Source organism: Trichechus manatus, unplaced genomic scaffold, assembly GCF_000243295.1.
Source record: "Trichechus manatus latirostris isolate Lorelei unplaced genomic scaffold, TriManLat1.0 scaffold00176, whole genome shotgun sequence".
In the NCBI taxonomy this organism is placed as follows: Eukaryota; Metazoa; Chordata; class Mammalia; order Sirenia; family Trichechidae; genus Trichechus; species Trichechus manatus.
This window is the reverse complement of record NW_004444112.1, coordinates 2,600,381-2,624,172: the sequence shown is the minus strand read 5'-3', so window position 1 is coordinate 2,624,172 and position 23,792 is coordinate 2,600,381. Positions and strand designations below refer to the sequence as shown.

The 23,792-nt window shown below is 47.2% G+C and overlaps 2 protein-coding genes across 2 annotated transcripts in view; both read left to right on the top strand.

Moving 5' to 3' along the window:
- The window catches only part of ZNF324 (zinc finger protein 324), a 4,949-nt gene extending 1,620 nt beyond the window's left edge, over positions 1 to 3,329 (top strand). The window contains exon 4 of the mRNA XM_004386940.2: positions 724 to 3,329. Within this exon, the coding sequence (XP_004386997.1) occupies positions 724 to 2,171 (1,448 nt within the window). The 3' untranslated portion in view covers positions 2,172 to 3,329. The remainder of the gene's footprint in view (positions 1 to 723) is intronic.
- Positions 3,330 to 5,436: 2,107 nt separating this feature from the next.
- Positions 5,437 to 21,705, top strand: ZNF446 (zinc finger protein 446). The gene is made up of 9 exons (XM_012558600.2): positions 5,437 to 5,508; positions 5,873 to 6,006; positions 6,795 to 7,065; positions 16,183 to 16,563; positions 16,654 to 16,855; positions 17,102 to 17,196; positions 18,849 to 18,933; positions 19,246 to 19,347; positions 19,452 to 21,705. Exons 1-9 carry the CDS (start codon positions 5,440 to 5,442, stop codon positions 19,955 to 19,957), a joined length of 1,845 nt encoding a protein of 614 aa, XP_012414054.2. The 5' UTR covers positions 5,437 to 5,439; the 3' UTR covers positions 19,958 to 21,705.
- The last annotated feature ends 2,087 nt before the right edge of the window (positions 21,706 to 23,792 follow it).

Genomic DNA, 23,792 nt, shown 5'->3' with positions numbered 1-23,792 from the left:
ATGCACAGTTCAGTGACATCGACTACGCTCTTCCAATTGTGCTGCTATTCTCACTTTAGATGAAGGTTTACAGAAAAAAATAGTTTCTCATTAACAGTTAGTACACATGTTGCCCTATGACAATGGTTAACAACCTCACAAAACATCAACACTATCCTTAACCTTGGGTTCCCTATCACAAGCTTTCCCGTCCCCTTCTGCCTTCCAGTCCCTGTCCCTGGACTGCTGTGCTTCATTAGTCCCATTTGGTTTTATATCAGTGTTTCTTGAATACTTGCTGTGGCCACACATGTTCCAGGCACTGAGGACACAGCCTTGACCAGGAAGCTCCTGGCCCTGCCTTTGCAAACAGCAGACACAGACCCTGGGTGCTGTAAGGCAGCATGCCACCCATCTGTAGTGCTGACCGGACCCAGCACACAGTAGCCGCTCAATGGCTGGTGTCTTCCTGGGTCAGGCCAGGCCTAACTCTGCCCTTGTCCCCACATTCTGGGCCTCAGGGCTAGTATCTTGACTATGGGGGTCCCAGATGCCATGGGTGCCATGCTTGTCACAGCTTCCCCCAGCCTGGTCAGGCCTAGGTCCCTGCTTTTCTCCCCATTAACACACTGACCTCTCAGGGTCCCCTTTGCCCTGCCTGTTCGGCCTGCCCGGGCCTCCCCCTCCTGGCCAGGATGACCCAGACAACCACCATTTCTCTGCTTTCAGGTCCCCGGTGTCCAGAAAATTATGGGGTTGTTTCTGGAGAAGCAGCATTACTGGGGGCCTTCTTGGATAGCCCTTCTCTGACAAGGCCTCCTGGAGTCCTTCCCTCTTCTGGCGCCTATGACTTGGGGAAAATCCTGGAGGGACAGCGGGGTGCCTTTCCATCTAGGGAGAGAAAGTCCACTGGAGTGTCCATGATCTACTGGGAGAGCCTCCTGCCAGTCTCCGGCAGCGGGGAGGCGAGCATCAGCTTGCGGCTGACTGCACCACTGAGGGCTGAGGAGGGTAGCCTGCCCAGGGGGAGGGCCCTCAAAGACTGCCCGACGCCAGGGAAGCAGCTGAGGGTGCACAAGCAACAGAAGCCATATACGCGGGAGGCACCCAGGAGTGCCTTCCTGTATGCCCCAGTTCACGCTGCAGGGGATCTTCCCTCGTTCAGGGAGGAAGCACTGGCGATTCTGACCAGTGACCCTCAGGCACTCCCTACTGGCCAGGTGCCCCCTGCCGGGGACCAGCTAGGCGAGGCCCTCCACACTGGGGCTGGCCTCCTCCCAGGGGAGAAGCCCTTCGAATGCAGGGCCTGCAGCAAAGTGTTCGTCAAGAGCTCTGACCTGCTCAAGCACCTGCGTACCCACACAGGGGAGCGGCCATACGAATGCGCTCAGTGCGGCAAGGCTTTCAGCCAGACATCGCACCTGACGCAGCACCAGCGCATCCACAGTGGCGAGACACCCTACGCATGCCCGGCCTGCGGCAAGGCCTTCCGTCACAGCTCCTCGCTGGTGCGCCACCAGCGAATCCACACAGCCGAGAAGGCCTTCCGCTGTGGCGAATGCGGCAAGGCCTTCAGCCACGGCTCCAACCTTAGCCAGCACCGCAAGATCCACGCCGGAGGCCGGCCCTATGCCTGCGCGCAGTGCGGCCGCCGGTTCTGCCGCAACTCGCACCTGATCCAGCACGAGCGCACGCACACTGGTGAGAAGCCATACGCCTGTGCGCTCTGCAGTGCTGCCTTCAGTCAGGGCTCGTCACTCTTCAAGCACCAGCGCGTGCACACGGGCGAGAAGCCCTTCTCCTGCGCGCAGTGCGGACGAGCCTTCAGCCACAGCTCCAACCTCACGCAGCACCAACTGCTGCACACCGGCGAGCGGCCCTTCCGTTGCGGGGACTGCGGCAAGGCCTTCTCCAAGGGCGCCGTCCTCCTCAGCCACCGGCGCATCCACACCGGGGAGAAGCCTTTCGTGTGCTCGCAGTGCGGCCGCGCATTCCGCGAGAGACCCGCCCTTTTCCACCACCAGAGAATCCACACCGGCGAAAAAGCCGGGCGGCGGGCCAGGGCGAGCACTGGCCGGCCCCCACAGTCCAAGCCTCCTTCCACGACGCTATCGGAGGGTGCGCTAGGGAGGGAAGCCAATCACACTGCCCCGTCAGGTCTAGCCTCAGGCCCGAAGTCCATGCAGGCCTGAGATCGCAACTCTGACCTAATATGAACACAGAGATGGGAAGCCCATACAAAGGACCCGTACCCTCTGCAGATCCACACTGGGGAGGAACCCTGTGCCTGCGAACCAGGGATGAGCTAGGGACGCGGGAAAGCCTTCAGCTGCAGTTCCATCCGCACATGGAAACAGGATTTGGCACTTCAGCCAGAGCTCATCACACCTCCATCCCCAAAGAGTTCACACTGCAGAAAAGTCACAGGAAGGCCAGGGCAACCGGGAATTTGCTGTCAGAGCTGGGAAGGGCATGTTGGGACTAGGATGAGGGTGAGGGTGCAGGGAGGATGTAACTGGAAATCATCCCTGGGCTTTCTAGGTCAGGATAGTAGACTGGACACATTCGTCAATCTTGGCTCAGAAACCATGCTAAAACCAGAAAAGAGAAGTCTTAGAACACATAAACTTACAAGTGTGAGGATGGAAAAGGGGCTAATGGCAACACCGTTTTGAAGCTGGAAGCAGATGGAGGAATTGTCACTAATTTAGGGAAAGTCAAATACTGCGTTGGCACTGGGGGGAATGGAGGGTCGTCTGAGCAGGCTTATAGTGCAGAATTCCAGAGGCTTGAGAACCGAAGCCCAGCACCTATGGATGGAGTGAGAGGCAAGGGGACCTACTACAAAGAGGACTAGGAGAGAACTGAGAAGCAAATAAGCAGCAGTTAGAACCCTTGATCTTTCCCTACCTGGCGTAGAGGGGAAGACTCATTTCTGGGGATTCTGCACAGTTCCAGAGAAAAGACCTAAGGATACTCCCATTGTGAGACTTCCTCTTCGAAAGGGCCCATCCTGATAATGCTACAGAGAAGCTCAAAGTTGACGAGCCCCACCCATGCACAGGAGCAGAGCTTCCAATCAGTGGGATTCATCATGGGATTATCAGAGGACACCAAAACAGGGAAACAATTTAGGATTGGCTAAATAAATCATAGTTCAGCACTTGATGTGGAGAAGCAAAACTTCACCCTGTCCCACAGTCAGATTTAAACAATAACATTGCCTATTGAGATGAACTAAAAATATCGCATGGTTTAAAGTCAGGAAAGGTGTGTCAGCATTGTATCCTTTCACCATATTCAATCTGTATGCTGAGCAAATAATCTGAGAAGCTGGACTATTTGACGAATGGGGCATTAGGGTTGGAGGAAGACTCATTAACAACCTCCGATATGTAGATGACACAACCTTACTTGCTGAAAGCAAAGGGGACTTGAAACACTGATGAAGATCAAAGACTACAGCCTTCAGTACGGATTACACCTCAACATGAAACAAAAATCCTCACAACTGAACCAATAAGCAACATCATGATAAATGGAGAAAAGACTGAAGTTGTCAAGGATTTCATTATACTTGGATCCACAACCAACACCCATGGAAGCAGCAGTCAAGAACTCAAATGATGTATTGCATTGGGCAAATCTGCTGCAAAAGACCTTCAAAGTGTTGAAAAGCAAAGATGTCACTTTGAGGATTATAAAGTGAGCCTGATCCAAGCCATGGTGTTTTCAATCGCCTCATATGCATATGAAAGCTGGACAATGAATAAGAAAGACTGAAGAATTGATGTCTTTGAGTTGTGGTGTTGGCGAGGAATATTGAATATACCATGGACTGCCAAAAGAACAAATAAATCTGTCTTGGAAGAAGTACAGCCATAATGCTCCTTAGAAGTGATGATGATGAGACTTCGTCTCACATACTTTGGACATGTTATCAGGAGGGACCAGTCCCTGGAGGACATCATGCTTGGTAGAGGGTCAGCGAAAAAGAAGACCCTCAACGAGATGGACCGACACAGTGGCTGCAACAGTAGGCTCAAGCATAACACTGATCATGAGGATGGTGAGGACTCATTCATTCAGTTGTACACAGGGTCACTATGTGCCAGAACCAAGTCATTGGCACCTAACGACAGCAAAAATAACAGGTCACCCTTCTAGTTCTGGTCCCCAAAACAAATAAAATGTTGAGCATGTCCCATAAGTCTAGACAAAAACCTCCATCCTTCACTTTGGATAGCTGAGGGTATGGTAATCATGGGACAGGTGTGCTCCTTTCCTGCCACCAATGGGCTAATGCAGTCTGTCACTTTGGTAATTCTACAATTTTTGTTTAGTTTCTTTAAACACCTGCTGCATTCTGCAAGTTGCCCCTCTTTTCAAGTAAATTTCTTTTCCAAATGTGTTTGTCTCTAAGCTTTCCTTCTAAAGATAGACACGGCTGTGCTGCCTATCATGTCATATTCACTGAAAATATCGAAATTAAATTAGTACGTAAATGTTTGTTAGATATGAATACACGAGTTTAGGGGGTAAAAAACAGCACAGAAAAGCAACCAAGTTTTAACAGTGGCAAACTGGGTTGTGAGATTATTTTTGAACGTTTATGTTTTCCAAAGTCACTACAATGAGCCTATATAGATTTTTTACTATAATTTTATAATATCAATTTATTATTTATTAAAAATGGTCTGAAGAGTTTTGGCACACAGTGAGGGCCTCATATAACTGTTGAAGTAGTTTCCTCATCAGTAAACTGGCGCCTTCCCGAATCCCTGTTATCTCGCATGTCCGCAGGGCGCTCAGTGGAGGTTGAGTGTTAGGGCGGAGAAAGTCCACGGGTCAGGACTGACGGCTGGACCCTGACCATTCCCAAGCCCACCTGAACGCTAGTCTCAGCCAAACTACAGATAGCAGTGGAATCGCCACTTCTGGCCTCTCCAGAGGGCGGGGCGACGCTCCAGCCATTGCCGTGGAAACAACTAGAGGCTAAAGGGAAAGCTCTAGCGGTTACCAAGGGGACGGCTGGGCGGCGCTTTAGAAGCCTCAAGGAGGCCCTAGGGGAAGGGCACGGGCAAAGCACAGTTCTGATTAGTCAGGACAGCAGCTAGTCCCTCACGTCGCTTGCCAATAGGAACCAGACCCGTTATGCACATGCGCAGTGTCCCAAAGTACCGTCCACCTCGGCCGTTGGTGAGTCCTGGGGCTTGGGTTCGAGCAAAGAGGGACCGCCAGTGAGGGGGTGGACCCCGTCGGAGATGGGTCACTTCTTAGGCTTGAGAAGCTTCTGGAAATGCGCTCTCACTGGTCGAGGCCCGGACTCCGCTTGCTTGCTGAGGCTCATGGGAAATGTAGTCCGAATGGAGATGACGGTGCCTTCTGGGCAGGCGCCTGATTAATCAGGGTAACGCGTGGGAGGGGCGGGTCGGTGCGTTTTACGCAAGCGCAAGGAGAATGGCGTGCGGAGCTGGCGCGGCGCCATTTCCCGGAAGTGGCGTCCGGGGCACCGGCGCCGTGCTTGAGGTGAGCGCGGCCCTGGCTGGGCGTGGGGCGGCCCTTCCCATCTCCTGAAGGGGCGCGCGGCCTCTCTCCGGCACCCGGTCGACCCCTCCGCTCGCCTTCCTGAGCCTCCGCCTCCCTCCCGACTGGCCCTGCGCGTCCGCACCATTGAACCTATCGCAGGCCGTTCCTGCCTCCCAGAACGCCATTCTCTATATCCAGACTGGGGCCCCGCCTCCGTGAAGACCTCTTCCCTCCCTTCCCTTTTTGGGCGCCCCGAAGGGACAGACCCCTGAGGTCGAGGGCCCCTCGAACAGGCCGAAGGTCGGGCCTGGTCTGACCAGACCTCCGAGCCTAATTTCCGCTCCGTGCTTGACCTCTATCACAGGAAAGCGAGCTGTGCCTGCGTACTGAAGATGTGAGAAACGCTCGGCGATTGAGAACGCTCGTCAGAAGTCTGAAGAAGCTGGTTAAACTGCATCGAGTTCTGAACAGAGTTTCGTGTGAACGGAAATTTGTCAGGTGAGTGCAGACATTTTAAAAGTACATTGTTCACTTTTTTAAAGTGTGATACTTAAATTGAAGAAATAGAAAACAGCATATAATTTTGGATGATTCCGTTTTTGTATGCAGTCTCGATTTAAATGTATTGTCATACGTACTTTTATGTTTAAATTGGACATACAGCTGACAAATTGAAATGTTAACAAACATCAGCAACTAGTAGAAAAAAATTAATGTTTCTATTGTGATATGCCGTTATTTCACTGAAAACAATTTGATGGTATCACTATAAAGTGAGATTTTTCTTCAAAAGGTGCCGGATAAATATATGAGAATGTTGTAAAGTGGGACTTCGAATGGAAGAAGTTGGCAAACCCTACGAATGTAAAATCAAGCTGTTCCGGTTTTTCTGATATACTGATGATTCGTGGCTAGAAGCATTTTAATACGTACTGGCTGTAATTCATTTCTGCAAATGTATTTATACATTGTTTTCTCTTTACGTTATGAAAGTCTAATAAGACTTGTTTTTACTGTGACACAATATAAGCAAAACTGGTTGCCGTCGAGTCGGTTTCGACTCATAGGACAGAGTAGAACTGCTCTATAGGGTTTCTAAGGCTGTCATCTTTACGAAAGCAGACTGCCACATCTTTCTCCGCAGAGCGGCTGGTAGATTCGAACTGCCAACCATTCGTTTAGCAGCTGAGCATTTTAACCACTGCACCACCAGGCTTCCTTAATGTAATGTAGCAACTATAAAATATGCCCTAATGTTAATATTATTTCTTACGCTTAAATTCTAGTATGGGACGAACCAGAGAAAATCCATGTCGAGAATTTTTCAAGTATGAAAAGATTGAAAATAAAAGCACGTGTAAAATTTGCAACACAGATATGGTTGGAGACCATGCAGCAAATTTAGAGAGGCACCTGAAGCGTCACCATACAGATGAGTACAACGCAGTGCAAAGCAAGAAGACAAAGAAGATTGAAGAAAGTGTCAGAAGTGTTCCGAATAAGCAACAAAAAACATTAGACGAGTTTGCCGAGTATGCTGTTCCAGAATGCCTTAAGGTGAAATTAGATAAACAAACAATTGTTGATGCATGTGTTGAATTAATTACTGTTAACGGTTGTTTGTTTGAGTTAATTGAATATTCAGGATTCCATAAAACTTTAAATCTAATTACAGGTTTCCCCTTCTATCCAAAAGTTTGCCTTACATCACTTTCCTTTTACAAAAGAGCTACGTTAGTACCTGTTTTCACTAACTCAAACCGGAAGAGGATTTTCACTCTTCTGCAGATAGTATTCTTGTATGTAAACAGCTAGTTTGGGGGCGTGCACGTCCTGGCGATGGTGGGCTCAACTAGGTGAAAACCAGGTCAACAATGCTATAAGGGCGCCAGTCCCCTGTGATCATCTCAGTAACCTCGGGGATGCAGTAGTCTAGGAACTCAAAGTGCATCATGCCTGAAGGGAGCAGCAGGTCCATGTCGAGGTCCAGTGCTCTGCAGTCCAGGCTGGCAGGACAAGGGGGCAGCCTGTTCAGAAAGTCTAGCAGCTCCTCTAATCCGATGCCACCGTCTCTTCCTCACCTTCTTCTGCGGCCGTCCCTCCTCCTCTTTCTCCGGCACCTCGTCCTCCAGTGGTGTTAAGGAGGCAGCGGTGGCTGCCACCCCCTCACCCAGTGACCCCTGGGCACACTCCATTGGTCCCCAGGTAGCCCACCCCACGGGGACCATCCTCCACAGCTCCTGCCTGGGTTTTATGTGTTATTTGGTATGGTTGCTAGGTTATTTTTTGGGTCTAGGAAAGCTAAAAAATTTTTCCCACGTAAATTAACGGTAATTATTTCTTAGCTTTACGCCACTTGGGCTTACGAAAAGTTTCAGGGGAACTTTCAGATAGTGGGGGAAATCTGTATGGCTTCATTTGGTCAAAAACTTTCGATCAACTCATAGAATATTATGGAAATGATATCTCGCTTGTCATTTAGATTTAGTTAGAAAATTGGTAGTGATCTAGAAAAACGAATAATTGTCTGTGAAAGTGGATGTTGCCAGTAGATTGAGTTGGTCAATTCTAGGAATTAATGCTTGGTTTGCACAAGACAGTAGGATACATCTGTTGACACTGGGAATGAAAAAATTGAAACACACAGATCTGTATATAAAAAACACTGTGTCTCATTTTAGAGAACTTCAGCTTTGATTTACAAGAGATTTATTCTGTAACCACAGGTAATGGCTCTAATATGATTAAATTTGATTTGCCCAGAAATGATAGTGATATTGAGTGACAAATGTCAGAGAAAAATGACAATTTTGAAGATTTTGGCTTAGTTCACTCTGACTTGCAGACATTAACCATTGCAGAGTAAGATGAAAGTGACAAAGTTTATAAGAAAAGATTGACTGGTATAAAGTGTGCTGCACAAATACTTTAATTAGTTACTAAAGATGCAGTAAAGGATGCTGAACTGGAAGAGTTTTTAGGAGAATGTAATGAACTTGTTAAGACACTTCATATTCCAATTTTGTCTACCAGATTTTCAGAAAGTAAGGAAAACTGTACTAGTGTGGTGCGATGGATATCGGTTTTATATGTCCCTTCTAGCTATGGTCTTGTAACTTCCACCAAATGATTGGGTGGGACTATGCAAATAAGGTGTTTGTGGCCCACCAAGGGGATTGAAGAGCTTGCCAATAATGCAAAAAAGGTACATGGTACCCTTGTTGGGGTGGGACTGTGCAATAGGTGTATGGAACCCTAAGCAGAAGACATGAATTGGGGAGAAGCAGTGGTAGAGAAACGACAGCAGCAGAACCAGGAGACAATGCAGTGGGCTTCCCAGTTCAAGGAGCAAGTCAGTTACAGTGGGTGTGCCCATCCACAGAGTGAGAGAGCTGAGCTTCCTCAGGCCAAAGCTTATTAGCAGAGTGGGATCCCCCTAGGCACTCATTGGCAGAGATAAGGAGCTTTGTAACACTTGACTCAGCAGGGCAGAGGCCAGGCCGAGAGGCCAAGAGCCAAAGAGAGGCCTGCCTGTGGGCATAGGCAAGGAGCTATCCTGATAGAAGAACTGTATCCTGAGTCATCTCTGATCCTGAATTGTAACCTGTTACTTACCTAATAAACCTCATGATCGTAAGTATGGTCTGTGAGTTCTGTGTGGCCATTGCAGTGAATTATCGAAACCAGCAGGGAAGTAGAAAGTGCTGTGGGAGGGACAGCTGGTGCCAGAATTGGTAGAAAGGTTGGAGAGAGAAAGGGCTGGCTGGTCTGAAGTACAGGGAGTTTTGTGGACTCCTGAGCCTATGGGTGTTGCCCATTGACCTAGCCCATGGGGGCTTGAATGAGCCGACCAGAACCCGACCAAATGAAGAGAGAGAGATGTTTGACACCATGAGTTGATGTCACTTGCTGCAATTTGATGGTTTTCTCTGGACTGAACTTTGTTTATGGATGCAGATGCTCAAAGTTCCAACTGGAACAGAAGGTTCTTTAGATCAAGGAACATGCTTGTCTCCTCAGAGTACTGGTTTGATAGGGATGGGTAGTTTAGATGGAGGCTATCTAAAACAGTGGGAGATAAAGGCATGAATTGTTTGGCCTACATGCTTTTGTGAATGTGCTTACATTAAATGAGGGGGTTGAGGGAGGATCCCCACTGAATAGTTTTCTCTTTTTCTGATGGGTCTGGTTAAGAGAGGGTGGGGGAAGATGTTGATAGGATTATGAGATTCAGTTGTCAGTGTTAATTGTTAACAGAGTTAATCATAATTGTAAAAATTGATATTATAGAAGCAGTAACTGAAAGAGTGGACTGAGGGGGAGGCACTGCTGGACTGGAGTGAGTGCAGTGGCCATACGTAAAGCCTTTTAAAGATTTTGCTATGCTGATATCTCATGAGGCTCAAAACAAGGGAATAATTTTCTCTCAGTTACATTTTACCAGACACCAGAAAGGGTGAAGCCTGAGATAACTTTTGGAGAACCTGACCATATCAGGGGGACACTTGCAGCAGACATGAATGGCTGGTACCTGAATAACCTCAACCTGAGGACTCTTTGCCCTACTGAAGGACTAATCATTAATGACTGTTTCAGACTGGAAAAATGATTGAGAGGGGAAAGCCATCTTCCAAGTATGAAAGAAAGATAGCTAGAAAAGCCTGGACCTGGCCTACAGTGCGAAGGATCGCTTTTGTATGGCTTTTCTAGCCATGGTCTTATAACTCCCACAAAATGATTGGGTAGGACTATGAAAATAAGGTAATTGCGGCCCACCAAGGCAATTAGACAGCTTGCCGATAAGGCAAATAAGGTGCATGACACTCTTGTGAGGGTGGAACTGTGTAATAAGGTATATGGAATTCTAACAAGGAGATTGGTCAGTTTTGCCATCCTGCTAGACTTAAAATGAGCCATCCCAGAGGTAGAAAGGGGGGACCTAATTAGCACCAAGAAGAAGAGATGGGAGCAGAGTGTGTCCTTTGGACCCAGAGTTCCTGCACTGAGAACTTCTTAGGCCCAGGAGACAGGCATACAGAGCTTGTAACACTGGGCACAAGATGGTGAGAAGCGGTGGTAGAGAAACGGCAGCAGCAGAATCAAGAGACAGCATGGTGGGCTTCCTGGCCCATGGAAGAAGGCAATTGCAGTGGATATGCTGACCCATGGATCTAGAGCACTGAGCGCTTTCAAGCTGAGGCTTACTGGTGGAGTGGGGTGCCCTGGGTGCTTATTGGCAGAGCTGAAGAGCTTTGTAACACTTGCCCAAGCGGGGCAGAGGCCAGGCCAAGAGGCCAAGGGCCAGAGAGAGGCCTGTCTGTGGGTACAGCTAAGTACCTGTCCTGACTGAAGAACTGTATTCTGAGTAGTTTCTGATACTGAATTGTAATCTGTTACTTCCATAATAAACCCCATGATCGTGAGTATAGTCTGTGAGTTCTGTGTGGCCATTGCAGTGACTTATGAAACCCAGCAGAAAAGTAGAGTGTCAGGGAAGAATGGCTGGTGTCAGAATTGGTAAAAACGTTGTAGAGAGTAGGCATGTCTGATTTCTGCCTCATAGGAGTGAGCCATGGGCTGTTGATCTTGATTGATTCTCTTTCCCCCTTGTGAAGTTAGAGGACGTCAGATGCTCCCACGCCACCATTTTAGCAACTGGATTGTCCAGCAAGATGAAACAGTATGTAAACCATGTTAGAAACCTTACTAGGATGCAGAAATTTTTGCAGTGTATTACCTGAAAATAATATGGAATACTTCTTTTCTAATAACAAATGTGCATATTTCAATTTAATTTTGGAAACTTTAAAATCTTTAAAGCAAGTTACAGTAACATTGCAAAGTGAGCAGTTAACCGTGAGTGATGTTTTTGGTATGTGAAAACTAAGCTAAAATTAAGAACTATTAATAATACGTTTGGAAACACATTAAATAGTTTAATGTGAGAGAAAAAGTTAACCTTGAAAATGATAGTGTATTAGGAGCAGTTTATCGAGATCATTGTAATCAGATTCTAATTAGTTCTGAACTTAATGTGAAGGCTGTATTGACATTTAAAAAGCATTTGGAAAGTGGTAGAAAATCTGAATTCTGGGAAGAAAACCATTCACAATATCCCCAGTTAGATGAAATTGCTATGATAATTTTGGGTGCATCAGCTACTCATCACTTATCTGTCAGTTTGTTGTAGTGTGGTGGCTCGTGTGTTGCTGTGATGCTAGAGACTATGCCACTGGTATTTCAAATACTAGCAGAATCACCCATGGTGGACAAGTTTCAACAGAGCTTCTAGACTAAGTCTAGCAAGAAGGACTTGGTGGTCTACTTCTGAAAAAACTGGTCAGTGAAAACCTTATGAATGGCAGCAGAATGTTGTCTGATATAGTGCCAAAAGATGAGCCCCTCAGGTTGAAAGGCACTCGAAATAATAACTGGGAAAGAGCTGCCTCCTCAAAGTAGAGTTGACCTTAATGACATGGATGGAGTTAAGCTTTCAGGACCTTCATTTGCTGATGTGGCATGACTCAAAATGAAGGAAAAAAAAAAAAAAAACAGCTGCAGACAACCATTAATAATCAGAACGTGGAACATTTCCTAATTATCTAGGAAAATTGGAAGTCATCAAAAATGAAATGGAACACATAAAGATTGCCATCCTAGGCATTCTGAGCCAAAACAGACTGGTATTGGTCATTTTGAATCAGACAGTCATTGTCTGGGAATGTATATTCAAGCATCAAAATCTATTCTTGAGATGGTCTCTAAGTTCAGATGGGATACACAGAAGTCATATCAACTACATCTGTGGAAAGGGACGATGGAGAAGTTCAATATCATCAGTCAGAACAAGGCCAGGGGAAGACTGCAGAACAGACCATCATTGCTCATATGCAAGTTCAAGTTGAAACTGAAGAAAATTCAAACAAGTCCACCAGAGCCAGGAATGACAGATTGAAGAGGGATGGTGTTGCATTCATCGTCAAAAAGAACATTTCAATATCTATCATGAAGTACAGCACTGTCAGCAATAGGATAATATCTATATGCCCACAAGGAAGACCAGTTAATACAACTATTATTCAAATATACCCACCAACCACTAATGCCAAAGATGAATAAATTGAAGATTTTTACCAACTTCTGCAGTCTGAAATTGATCAAACATGCAATCAAGATGCATTGATAATTACTGGTGTTTAGAATGTGAAAGTTGGAAACCAGGTAGAATCGATAGTTGGGAAATACGGCTTTGGTGATGGAAACAATGTCGTAGATCACATGGTAGAATTTTACAAGACAGACAACCTGTTCATTGGAAATAACTTTTTCAACAACATAAACAGGACTATACATCTGGGCCTCACCAGATGGAATACACTGGAATCAAATCAACTACCTGTGTGGAAAGAAATGATTGAGAAGCTCAGTATCAGTCAGAACAAGGCCAGGGACGGGCTATAGAACAGAACATTAATTGCTCATATGCAAGTTCAAGTTGAAGCTGAAAAACATTAAAACAAGTCCACGAAAGCCGAAGTGTGACCTTGAGTATATCCCACCTGAATTTAGAGACCATCTCAAGAATAGATTTGACACATTGAACACATAATGACTGAAGACCAGACAAGTTGTGGGATGACAGCATACGTGAAGAAAGCAAAAGGTCATCAAAGACGGGAAAGAAAGAAATGACCAAAATGGATGCAGAAGAGACTCTGAAACTTCCTTTTGAACATAGACTAGTTAAAGCAAATGGAAGAAATAATGAAGTCAAAGGCCTGAACAGAAGATTTCAAAGGGTGGCTTGAAAAGATAAAGTATTATACTGAAATGTGTAAACACCTAGAGTTAGAAAACCAAAATGAAGAAACACAGCATTTCTCAGGCTGAAAGAACTAAAGAAAAAATTCAAGCCTCTAATTGCAATATTGAAGAATACTGTGCATAAGATATTGAATGTTGCAGGAAGCCTCAAAAGAAGATGGAAGGAATACAGTCACTATACCAAAAAGGACTGGTCAATGTTCAGTCATTTCTGGAGGAAGCATATGGTCAAGAACCAATGATATTGAAGGAAGAAGTCCAAGCTGCACTGAAGGCATTGGTGAAAAACAAGGCTCCAGGAGTTGAAAGAATACCAGTTGAGATGTTTCAACAAAGGGAGGCAATGCTGGAAGCCAAGAAATTTGGAAGATAGCTACCTGGCCAACTGACTGGAAGAGATCTGTATTTGTGCCCATTCCAAAGAAAGGTGATCCAACAGAATGCGGAAGTTGTTGAACAATATCATTAATATCACAAGCATGTAAAATTTTGCTGAAAACGATCCAAAAATGGTTGCAGCAGTACATGGACAGGGAACTGCTAGAAATTCAGGCTGGATTTAGAAGAGGATGTGGAACGATTGCTGATGTCAGATGGATCATGGCTGAAAGCAGAGAATACCAGAAAGATGTTTACCTGTGTTTCATTGATTATGCAAAGGCATTTGACTGTATGGATCATAACAAATTATGAATAACATTGCGAAGAATGGTAGTTCTAGAACACTTAACTGTGCTCACGTGGAACCTGCACATAGTCCAAGAGGCAGTCATTTGAACAGAACAAGGGGATAATGAGTGGTTTAAAATCAGGAAAGGTGTGCAGCAGGGTTGTATCCTTTCGCCATACTTAATAAGTCTGTATACTGAGCAGATAATAGGAGAAGCTGAACTGTATGAAGAAGAACGAAGCATCAGGATTGGAGGAAGACTCATCAACCTGCGATGTGCAGACGACACAACCTTGTTTGCTGAAAGTGAAGAGGACTTGAAGCACTTACTGATGAAGATCAAAGACGACAACCTTCAGTATGGGGTACACCTCAACAAAACAAAGAAAACAAAATTTCTCACAACTAGGCCAGTAAGCAACATCATGATAAACGGAGAAAAGATTGAAGTTGCCAACAGTTTCATTTTACTTGGATCCACAATCAGCACTCATGAAAGGAGCAGTAAAGAAATCCAACTACGTATTGCATTAGGCATATCTGCTGCAAAAGACCTCTTTAAAATGTTAAAAAGCATAGATGTCACTTTGAGGACCAAGGTGCCCCTGACCCAAGTCATGGTATTTTCAGTTGCCTCATACGCTGCAAAAGCTGAACAATGAATAAGACCTTTGAACTATGGTGTTGGTGAAGAATATTAAATATACCGTGGACTGCCAGAAGAAAGAACAAATCTGTCTTGGAAGTATAGTCACAATGCTCGTGAAGCACAGGTGACAACACTTCGTCTCACATACTTTGGACATATTATCAGGAGGGACCAGTCTTTGGAGAAGGACATCATGCTTGGTAAAGTAGAGGATCAGCAAAGAAGAGGAAGACCCTGGACAAGATGGATTGATACAGTGGCTGCAATAGTGGGCTCAAACATAGCAGTGATTGTAAGAATAGCACATAGCCAGGCAGTGTTTCATTTTGGTGTATGTAGGGTTGCTATGAGTCGACTGGACATCCCCTAACAACAACAACAGCTACTTAGGTCAGTGTTGAGATAGCTTTTTCGGGTTTGAGGTTCATCTTGGGAGACAAGGATAGCTTCAGTGAAAAAGTATTAGAGGATATTCTTTTAATTAGGTGTGATTTTTGGTTTATTGCAATGATGTCTTTTAATGAACTGTATAATTGTGTATGAATTAAATCTATATTTGTAATAAAATGTTTATTTTATGTAATGTTATGGCAGTTCTTCAGCTTAGAACTGGAGTGAATATTAAAATATTAAATGTTTTCTGGTGCTTTGCCTTTATGTACTGATGTATTTGGAGCTCTGGTGGCGCAGTGGTTAAGAGCTCAGGCTGCTAACCAAAAGGTCAGGAGTTAGAATCCACCAGCCATTCTTTGGAAACCCTATGCGGCAGTTCTCCTCTGTCTTATAGGGTCGCGATGAGTAGGACTCAACTCGACAGCAACGGCTTTGGTTTTTTTTTGTTTTGATGTTGGATATGATAGCACACTTTGTATTTCTAATATTTCATTAATAAGCTCTTACCAATTTTACGTGACTATTAAATGCTTGTAGTGAAATGTCATCTATATCAAAATTAAGTTTATTTTCAGTGTATTTTATAGTATTAAGTTGAAAATTTCCTATTAAAAAAGTATTTTGAATCTTCAATTTAACATTTATATAGCATGTTAGGAGTGTTTTTATCACAGTATTTTTAAAGCGACTCAGTGCTGCAGTGAATTCTAGTATATTTAAAAACCAGAATTTAAAAAATAATCTATTTTACATTGTGTTTTTTTTGTTTTGAAAGGTTATGAGACAGTGATTAAAATTTAACATCACTGTCGCTTTAATTATTAACGAATGTGTAGAAGGAAATAATATTTCTAGTTTCAAAACAATCTTGGCGTGAACATAATTCGTTATTATAAAAATGCAATTTTATTTGCAATATAAGGAACGAATTCGGTGGTCATATTTCTTCGGATGAAATTGTTCACGTTTTCCATTTGCAGACTATAAATTTGAGGTCAACGAAGTGAAACCAGAACAGAACAAAATTTTTAAAATTTTGGTAAACTAGAACAATAACCAGAATGGGTCTCTCTTTGCCTATGTCTCTCTTTCCTAGGCGGGATCCCTGGCCAGCAACCTGACTTACTTGTTTCTGCAGGTCCCTCCTGGCAGCTCCAACAAGACCTCCCACACAAGAATGCCATCGCCGCTGGGCCCCCTGCGCCTGTCCCCTGTAGACCCCACAGCTACCCTGGAGGAGCTTGAGGCTGCACGCCTGAGCTTCCGACAGTTCCGCTACCAGGAGGCAGCAGGGCCCCATGAGGCCTTGGCAAGACTTCGCGAGCTCTGCCACCAGTGGCTGCGACCTGAGGTGCACTCCAAGGAGCAGATACTGGAGCTGCTGGTGCTGGAGCAGTTCTTGGGTGTGCTGCCCCCTGAAATCCAGGCCTGGGTGCGGGAGCAGCTGCCAGGCAGCCCTGAGGAAGCTGTGGCCCTGGTCGAAGAGCTGCAGCATGACCCTGGGCGGCTGCTGGGCTGGGTGAGTACAGCTAGTGTTGTTCCAGCCTTTTAGAGACTTTTGGAAGGGACAAAACACGGCTAGGACCGTCACTTGTCTCTTCCTCCTCAGATCACAGCCCATGTCCTGGGGCGAGAGGTGCTCCCAGCAGCCCAGAAGACAGAGGAGTCCTCAGGGAGCCCCCTCCCCTCAGGTACAGTGGAGCCCTCTGGGCCAGCCCCTGGAGAGGGGCCCCAGGTTGCCCAGATGGAAGGGCCTGCTCAGCTCATCTGCAGCGTGAAGAAGGAGCCAGATGCTGATGGGCAGGAGATGGGTGAGGGGGCACCACGCTGGCCCTGGGAGCTCGTGGAGGGAATGTGGACATCCCTGGCTGGGGTGGGGTCCCAGGAGAGGCCTCAGAGTTGGGTCCCAGGGTGGCAGGAGGAAAGGATGGGGCTGGAACAGGCAGTGGTCCTGCTCACTGGTAGATGAGGCCGAGGCAGCAGCACGAACACTAGCGGCTTACCTGCCCCAGCTCCTACGGCAGCTGCTGACCCTCTTCGTCAACGTTGCTTCTTAGCTCCCCCAGGCCCCCTGCTTCCAGCCCAGTCCCCTGAGAGGCGCCTTGAACATCAGAAGCCAACTTCCACATCCTTCCTCCCTCCCAGGATTCAGGTGAGCAGCCCCAGATGGTAGGGGAGCGTCCCCGGCGGCCACCTTGTGCCCTGCCAGTCCTCGTGGCTGGCGACTCTTGTGCTCTGTGCTGCCTGTGAGTCTGTGTCAGCAACGCTGGCCACAGATCTTGCAGTCCAGAGGGACAGACTGATGGTCTCTGCTATTGGGAAGAATTTTGACCTCAGGCCCTGGAGACCCAATTTAGAGTGGCTGGATCTTGTAGAGGTTGATTTTCTCACCTAAAGAGAAGTCTGGACGTTCGAAGCTCCTGTGGTGCTGGGCTAGCTCCTGGTGATTTGGATGCTATGGATGCAGGTGGGGAGGGGACAAGATGATGGACGGTGATGGTGGCTCCTAAGCACCACGAGGAAGGCCCACTTTTCCATCACACGTGAGACTGGTACGTGACACTGTCCTTCCTGAGAAATTGCCGCAGCTGCCTTTTTCCTGGGGATTTCCTCAAGGGCCGAACAGCTTGGCAGCAGCCATTGAGGCACGGAAGCTCAGCTTGAGGTCCCTGCTGCTGTGACGGGCACTTGGTTCCTGAGAATATCAGTGAGTGTGGGCATCGAGGAGCCCTGTCCTCTCCTGGCTCCTTTGCTTCTAAGCCACTTCATGTGGGAGTGTCCCCAGCTGAAGAGTTCGTTGATAGCAGGCTTTGAAGCTGAAGTCTGATTTCTTCCCCCCAGACTCCCTTCCTGGCACAGTGGGAAAGGCTGAGTACTCCACAGTGTCCTCACTGTCTCCAGCTGTGGTTGTCCCTGCCTTGCTGCCGGGACCACTGTGGCTTGCTGCTCTGGGTTGTTTTCTCAGTCCAGAAAGCCTCAGATGATGGGACTTGGCAGCACAGTGGCAGAGCCTGTGGAGAAGGCAACACCTTTCCTGGCAAAGCCAGGCCTCCATCCCCCTTGGGTCAACACCAGCCCCTGGGGCCAAGCTCACCCTCTCAGGACCTTGCTGAAATCAGCACAAGAATCAGCCCATGCTGACATCCCAAGCTTTTCCCCAGCATCCCCCTCCCTGACACATGCTGTGTCCTAAGGTGCAGCAGGCAACACTTCTTAACATGGATCCTCCCCACCTTCCACCTCTACTCAGCCAGCCCTTCTTCAGTGGCTCCAGCGAGGAGGGATCTATTTTTCTTGTAACAAGTAGCTTACCAGGTGGCTCAGTTGTTTGGGACTGGGTTACCTGCAGGTCCCCTGCCTTTCCCTCTCCCTGTAGCACACCCTGTTCAAGGCAGGGTGATAGGGAAGAAGGAAGGGCCAGCCACATCTCTGCCGCCAGGAGGACTGGACTTCATTGAAGCCCACCCAGGGGTCTTCAGCTTCAGGCTGTTAGGCCGGAACCTGGGGTGGGAAGATCCAAAGGGGGAGGAGACAGGCAGCAAAGGCCCAGGTGACCTGAAGGAAGCCCCCTCCCCCAGCTCTGCATCTGCACCCCTCATCTACACCCTACACCCCCACCCACACCCCGTACCCATGCTCAGTGCTGTTGCAACCTCAGCTTTAGTGCGTCCAGGCAGAGGATGCTTAGGTAACCTGCCTGAGTCCTCAGGTAACAAGTGAGAATGTAATGTAACAGCCAGACTGAGGGAACCAAGGGTAGGACCATGGGGTGGGTAGGCAGACTAACCTGCTCTGTCCCTGCAGGAGGAATGGGGACTGCTGGACCCGTCGCAGAAGGAGCTGTACTGGGATGCAATGCTTGAGAAGTATGGGACAGTGGTCTCCCTGGGTGAGGACCTGAGCTCCCCTGATTGCTGCATCGCGCCCCCACTGTCCCCCTGCATGTTCTGGTCTAGGCCCTATCAATGGCCCTGAGGGCTCAGTATCTGCTAGAGATGCCCAGGGCTGGGGGAGGGTTCTTACGGCTGTGCCCTTCCCCATTCACAGACACCTCCTGGTCCTTGCCTGTATTCTCCCTCCTTCCTGAGAGGCACCCCTGTCACCCTCCAAAGCCCAGTCCAGGTGTCGCCTCCCTCAGCCCCACACCCTGCCTGTTCCCCATTCGAGCCTGTCGCCTGACCGCTCTGCCCCACTCTGGCAGGGATGCCGCCCCCAAGGCCGGAGGCGCAGGCTTTGGCCCAGCTGGGGGCCCCCCATGCGGGGACGCATGCGGGGACGGGGAGCCGCCCAGGCCTCCGCCCTGGTGAGTGCTGCTTCATGTGCCTGCCGCTTCTGCGCGTGCTTCCCGGGTCGGCAGGGGTAGGCTTAAGACTCCAGGCTCATGGTCCACCCTCTCCCCTCCCCCAGGAGATGAGGGCGAAAGCCCCCGGGAGGCACCCCCTGGCTGCGCAGAGGCCCGGCCGCAATGGGGCCCAGCCACAGTGCTTGTGCCACTTCCGCAAGCGCCCCTTGCACAAGGCCGGGCCACATCGCCTGGGCCTGGGCCAGAGCCGGGTGCGCTGCGCAGGAAGGCCTACACATGCGAGCAGTGCGGCCGTGGCTTTGACTGGAAGTCGGTGTTCGTCATCCACAGGCGGGGGCATGCGGGTGGACAGCAGGTCATGGGGGACGCTGGGAGGCCGCCACCGAACCCCCGAGAGACACTGCGCCACCCTCGGCGTGTGCCTGTGGGCCCCCACAGCTACCCTTGTGAGGAGTGTGGGCGCAGCTTCAGCTGGAAGTCACAGCTGGTCATCCACCGCAAGAGTCACGTTGGCCAGCGGCGTCACTTTTGTGGCGACTGTGGCCGTGGCTTCGACTGGAAGTCCCAGCTAGTCATCCACAGGAAGAGCCACCAGCCTGAGGCCCCATGAGGAAACAGAGGAGAAGGCCCCTGTGCAGCCCCCAGCCCCTGCTACCAGCCTGGGTATGGGAGACTCTGAAGGAGGCATAGGGTGGCTGAGTGAACCAGGGGTTTCAAGAAGGTTGCCTGCACCAGGCCCTTTCAGACCTGAGGAAAAGAAACCTCTGCCTCTCCTTCAGCTCCTGTCCTTTGGAATGAAGCCTGAGTTCGAATCTACTGCTGACAGGAGACCATGGGGTAACCTTTGTGCCAGCCCCTAGTTGTGACTTGGTACAGGCCGAGGATGCTCAGAAACTTTCATTCCCTGCCTTTCTGGGAAGTAGCTAAGCTTAGGTCTCTGTCAAAGGCAGCACACGCCCTGGAGGGAAACCCAGCTCCTCTCTGGGGAAAAGGCAACCGAAGATTTGGTTCTGCTGTGCCCAGAGGCCACAGGCTGCTCCATGTGATCATCCATAGTCCTCCTGGCCCTCAGTGTGCATTTTAGATTTTTTAAACTCGGCATCATCTGCTTTTAAAACCAGGAGCTTCTGGATAAGAATCTCAATTTCTGACTTCTCCTAGAAGGTCAGAAGATCTAGTGATGCTCTCCAGGCAGCTGGATCTGCAGAGCAGCTGTGCCCAGGAGAAGGGCCAGCCCCCTCTCACACACGTGGCCCCTGAAGTCCCCCAGCCACCCCATATTCCCCACTCCCATGTGCCTTCTTGCCCATTGGCCTCTGACCTTGAGTCCTGCTTAGGTGGACAGTTCCGGGAGTTCCTCCCATAGGTGAACAAGGTTGACTACCAAGAGGAGGGGCCCAAGGGTGTGAAGTGGGTTGCTGGCCAGGCTTGGATGAGGCCATCAGCACCTTTGGGGCAGGCCTTCGCTCCCACAGCCCACATGATAATCCAGAATAATCTCTCCCTCTCAGGATCCTTAATCACATCTGCAAATTCCCTTTTGCCAAGTGAGGTAATTTATTCACAGGTTGTAAGAATTAGGACATAGAAATCATTATGGGGCAATTATTCAGGGACGGTAAGGGTGGTGTTGGGGGATAGTACCGCACTGAGGGAGGATGGGTAGTTTTTTAATAAAGCTTTTCGTATTTAAAAGTACTTTATGTTTACTTAGAAAAATTTGAAATATGCAAGAGGGAAAACAATATTAAAATGGTCTCTAGTTTCACTGTCTCAAGTCAACACTAATTACAGGCAGAAACTTTCTTTACATAGCATCCTGTGAGGCTATTATATGTAGTTTTAAACCATACTCCTTTCATTCTGTCATTTCCCTGGGTTATTGAACACTTAGCATGTTTTTAAAGGCCTGGGTGAATCTTCCATTTTTTGGTCCGTGTCACGTCTACTAAGTCCAGAGATTTCCCTGATTTCCCTGATGGCATGTGAAGCTCTCGCTAACACTCCTGAGCTTTTACCTCTGGTGTAACTCTTGGCTATTTTCCTTAGGACAAATTTCCCAAAGTGGTCGTCTTTGTATAAGTCTTTTACATCCCTAGTTAGATTTATTCCGAAGTATTTTATATTTTGGGGGGCTATTGTAAATGATACTGTTTTACTGATTTCCTGAGTTCTCTTTGTTAATGTAGATTTTTGTATGTTGATCTTTTACTCTGCCACTTCGCTGAATCCTTTCTTTTAGTTCTGGTAGCTAGCTTGTGCAGTCTCTGAGATTTTCTGTGTATAGAATCATATCATCTGTGAATGGGGATAGTTTTACTTTTCTCACCAATTTGTTGTTGTTAGGTGCCATCAAGTAGGTTCTGACTCATAGTGACCCCATGTACGACAGAAAAAGACACTGCCCAGTCCTGCGCCATCCACGCAGTCATTGTTATGATTGCAGCCCATTGTTGCAGCCAGTGTGTCAGTCCATCTCAATTCAGGGTCTTCCTCTTTTTCACTGACCCTCTACCAAACGTGATGTCCTTCTCCAGGGACTGATCTTTCCTGATAACGTGTCCAAAGTATGTGAGATGTAGTCTTGCCATCCTTCTAAGGAGCATTCCAGTTGTACTTCTTCCAAGACAGATCCGTTCGTTCTTTTGGTAGTCCATGGTATATTCGATATTCTTCCCCAACACTGCATTTGAAAAGCGTCAATTCTTTGGTCTTCCTTATTCATTGTCCAGCTTTCACATGCATATGAGGTGATTGAAAACACCATGGCTTGGGTCAGATGCACCTTAGTCTTCGTGGTGACATCTTTGCTTTTCAACACTTTAAAGGTATTTTGCAGCAGATTTGCTCATTGCAATGGGTCTTTTGACTTTTTGCTGCTTTGATGGGTGTTGGTTGTGGATCCAAGTAAAATGAAATCCTTGACAACTTCAGTCTTTTCTCCGTTTATCATGGTGTTGCTTATTGGTCTAGTTGTGAGAAATTTTGTTTTCTTTATGTTGAGGTGCAATCCATACTGAGGCTGTCTTTGATCTTCATCAGTAAGTGCTTCAAGTCCTCTTCACTTTCAGCAAGCAAGGTTGTGTCATCTGTATAACGCAGGTTGTTGATGAGTCTTCCTCCAATCCTGATGCCGCGTACATTTTCATACAGTGCAGCTTCTCAGATTATTTGCTCAGTATACAGATTAAGTACGGTGAAAGGATACAACCCTGATGTGTACCTTTCCTGACTTTAAACCACACAGTATTCCCTTGTTCTGTTCAAACGACTGCCTTTTGATCTATGTACAGGATCCTCATGAGCACAATGAAGTGTTTTGGAATTCCCATTCCTTGCAGTGTTATCCATAATTTGTTATGATCCGCGCAGTCGAATGCCTTTGAATAGTCAATAAAACATAGGTAAACATCTTCCTAATATTCTCCGCTTTCAGCCAGGATCCATCTGAAATCAGCAGTGATTTTCCTCGTTCCACGTCCTCTTCTAAATCTGGCTTGAATTTCTGGCAGTTCTTTGTTGGTGTACTGCCACAGCCGCTTTTGAATGATCTTCAGTAAAATTTTACTTACCAATTAGGATGTTCTTTATTTCCCTTTCTCGCCTTAACTCTTCTAGCTAGAATTTCCAGTACAATATTAAATAAGGGTGATGATAAAGGGCATCCTTGTCTGGTTCCCGTTCTTAAGGGGAATGCTTGCAGTCTCTGTTGAAAGTAATGTTGATTGTTGGTTTTGTATATATGCCCTTAATTATACTGAGGGATTTCCCTTCTATTCCTATTTTGCTGAGAGATTTTTATTAGGAAAGGGCGTTGGATTTTATCAAAAGCCTTTTCTGCATCTAATATATGTGGTGAATTACATTGATTGATTTTCTAATGTTGAACCATCCTTGCATACCTGGGATGAATCCGACTTGGTCTTAATTTTTTTTTTTTGGATATGCTGTTGAATTCTATCAGCTAACTTTTTTGTTTTAATTTTTTTAAATTGTACCTTAGGTGAAGGTTTACAGAACAAATAGTTTCTCATTAAACAGTCGGTATACATATTGTTTTATGACATTGGTTAACAACCCCATGACATGTCAACACTCTCCCTTCTCGACCTTGGAGGACCTTTTTTTTGCTGAAAATATACATAGCCAAAGATACACCATTTCAAAAAATTTTTACATGTACAATTCAGTGACATTAATTACATTCTTCCAGTTGTGCTGGTATTCTCACTTTAGATGAAGGTTTGTTTATAGGACAAAATAGTTTCTTATGAAGCAGTACACATATTGCCCTATGACAGTGGTTAACAACCCCACTACATGTCAACACTGTCCTTATCAACCTTGGGTTCCCTATCACCAGCTTACCTCTCCCCTTCTGCCTTCTAGTCCTTGTCCCTGGACTGCTGTGCCTCATCAGTCCCGTTTTGTTTTATGGGGCTGTC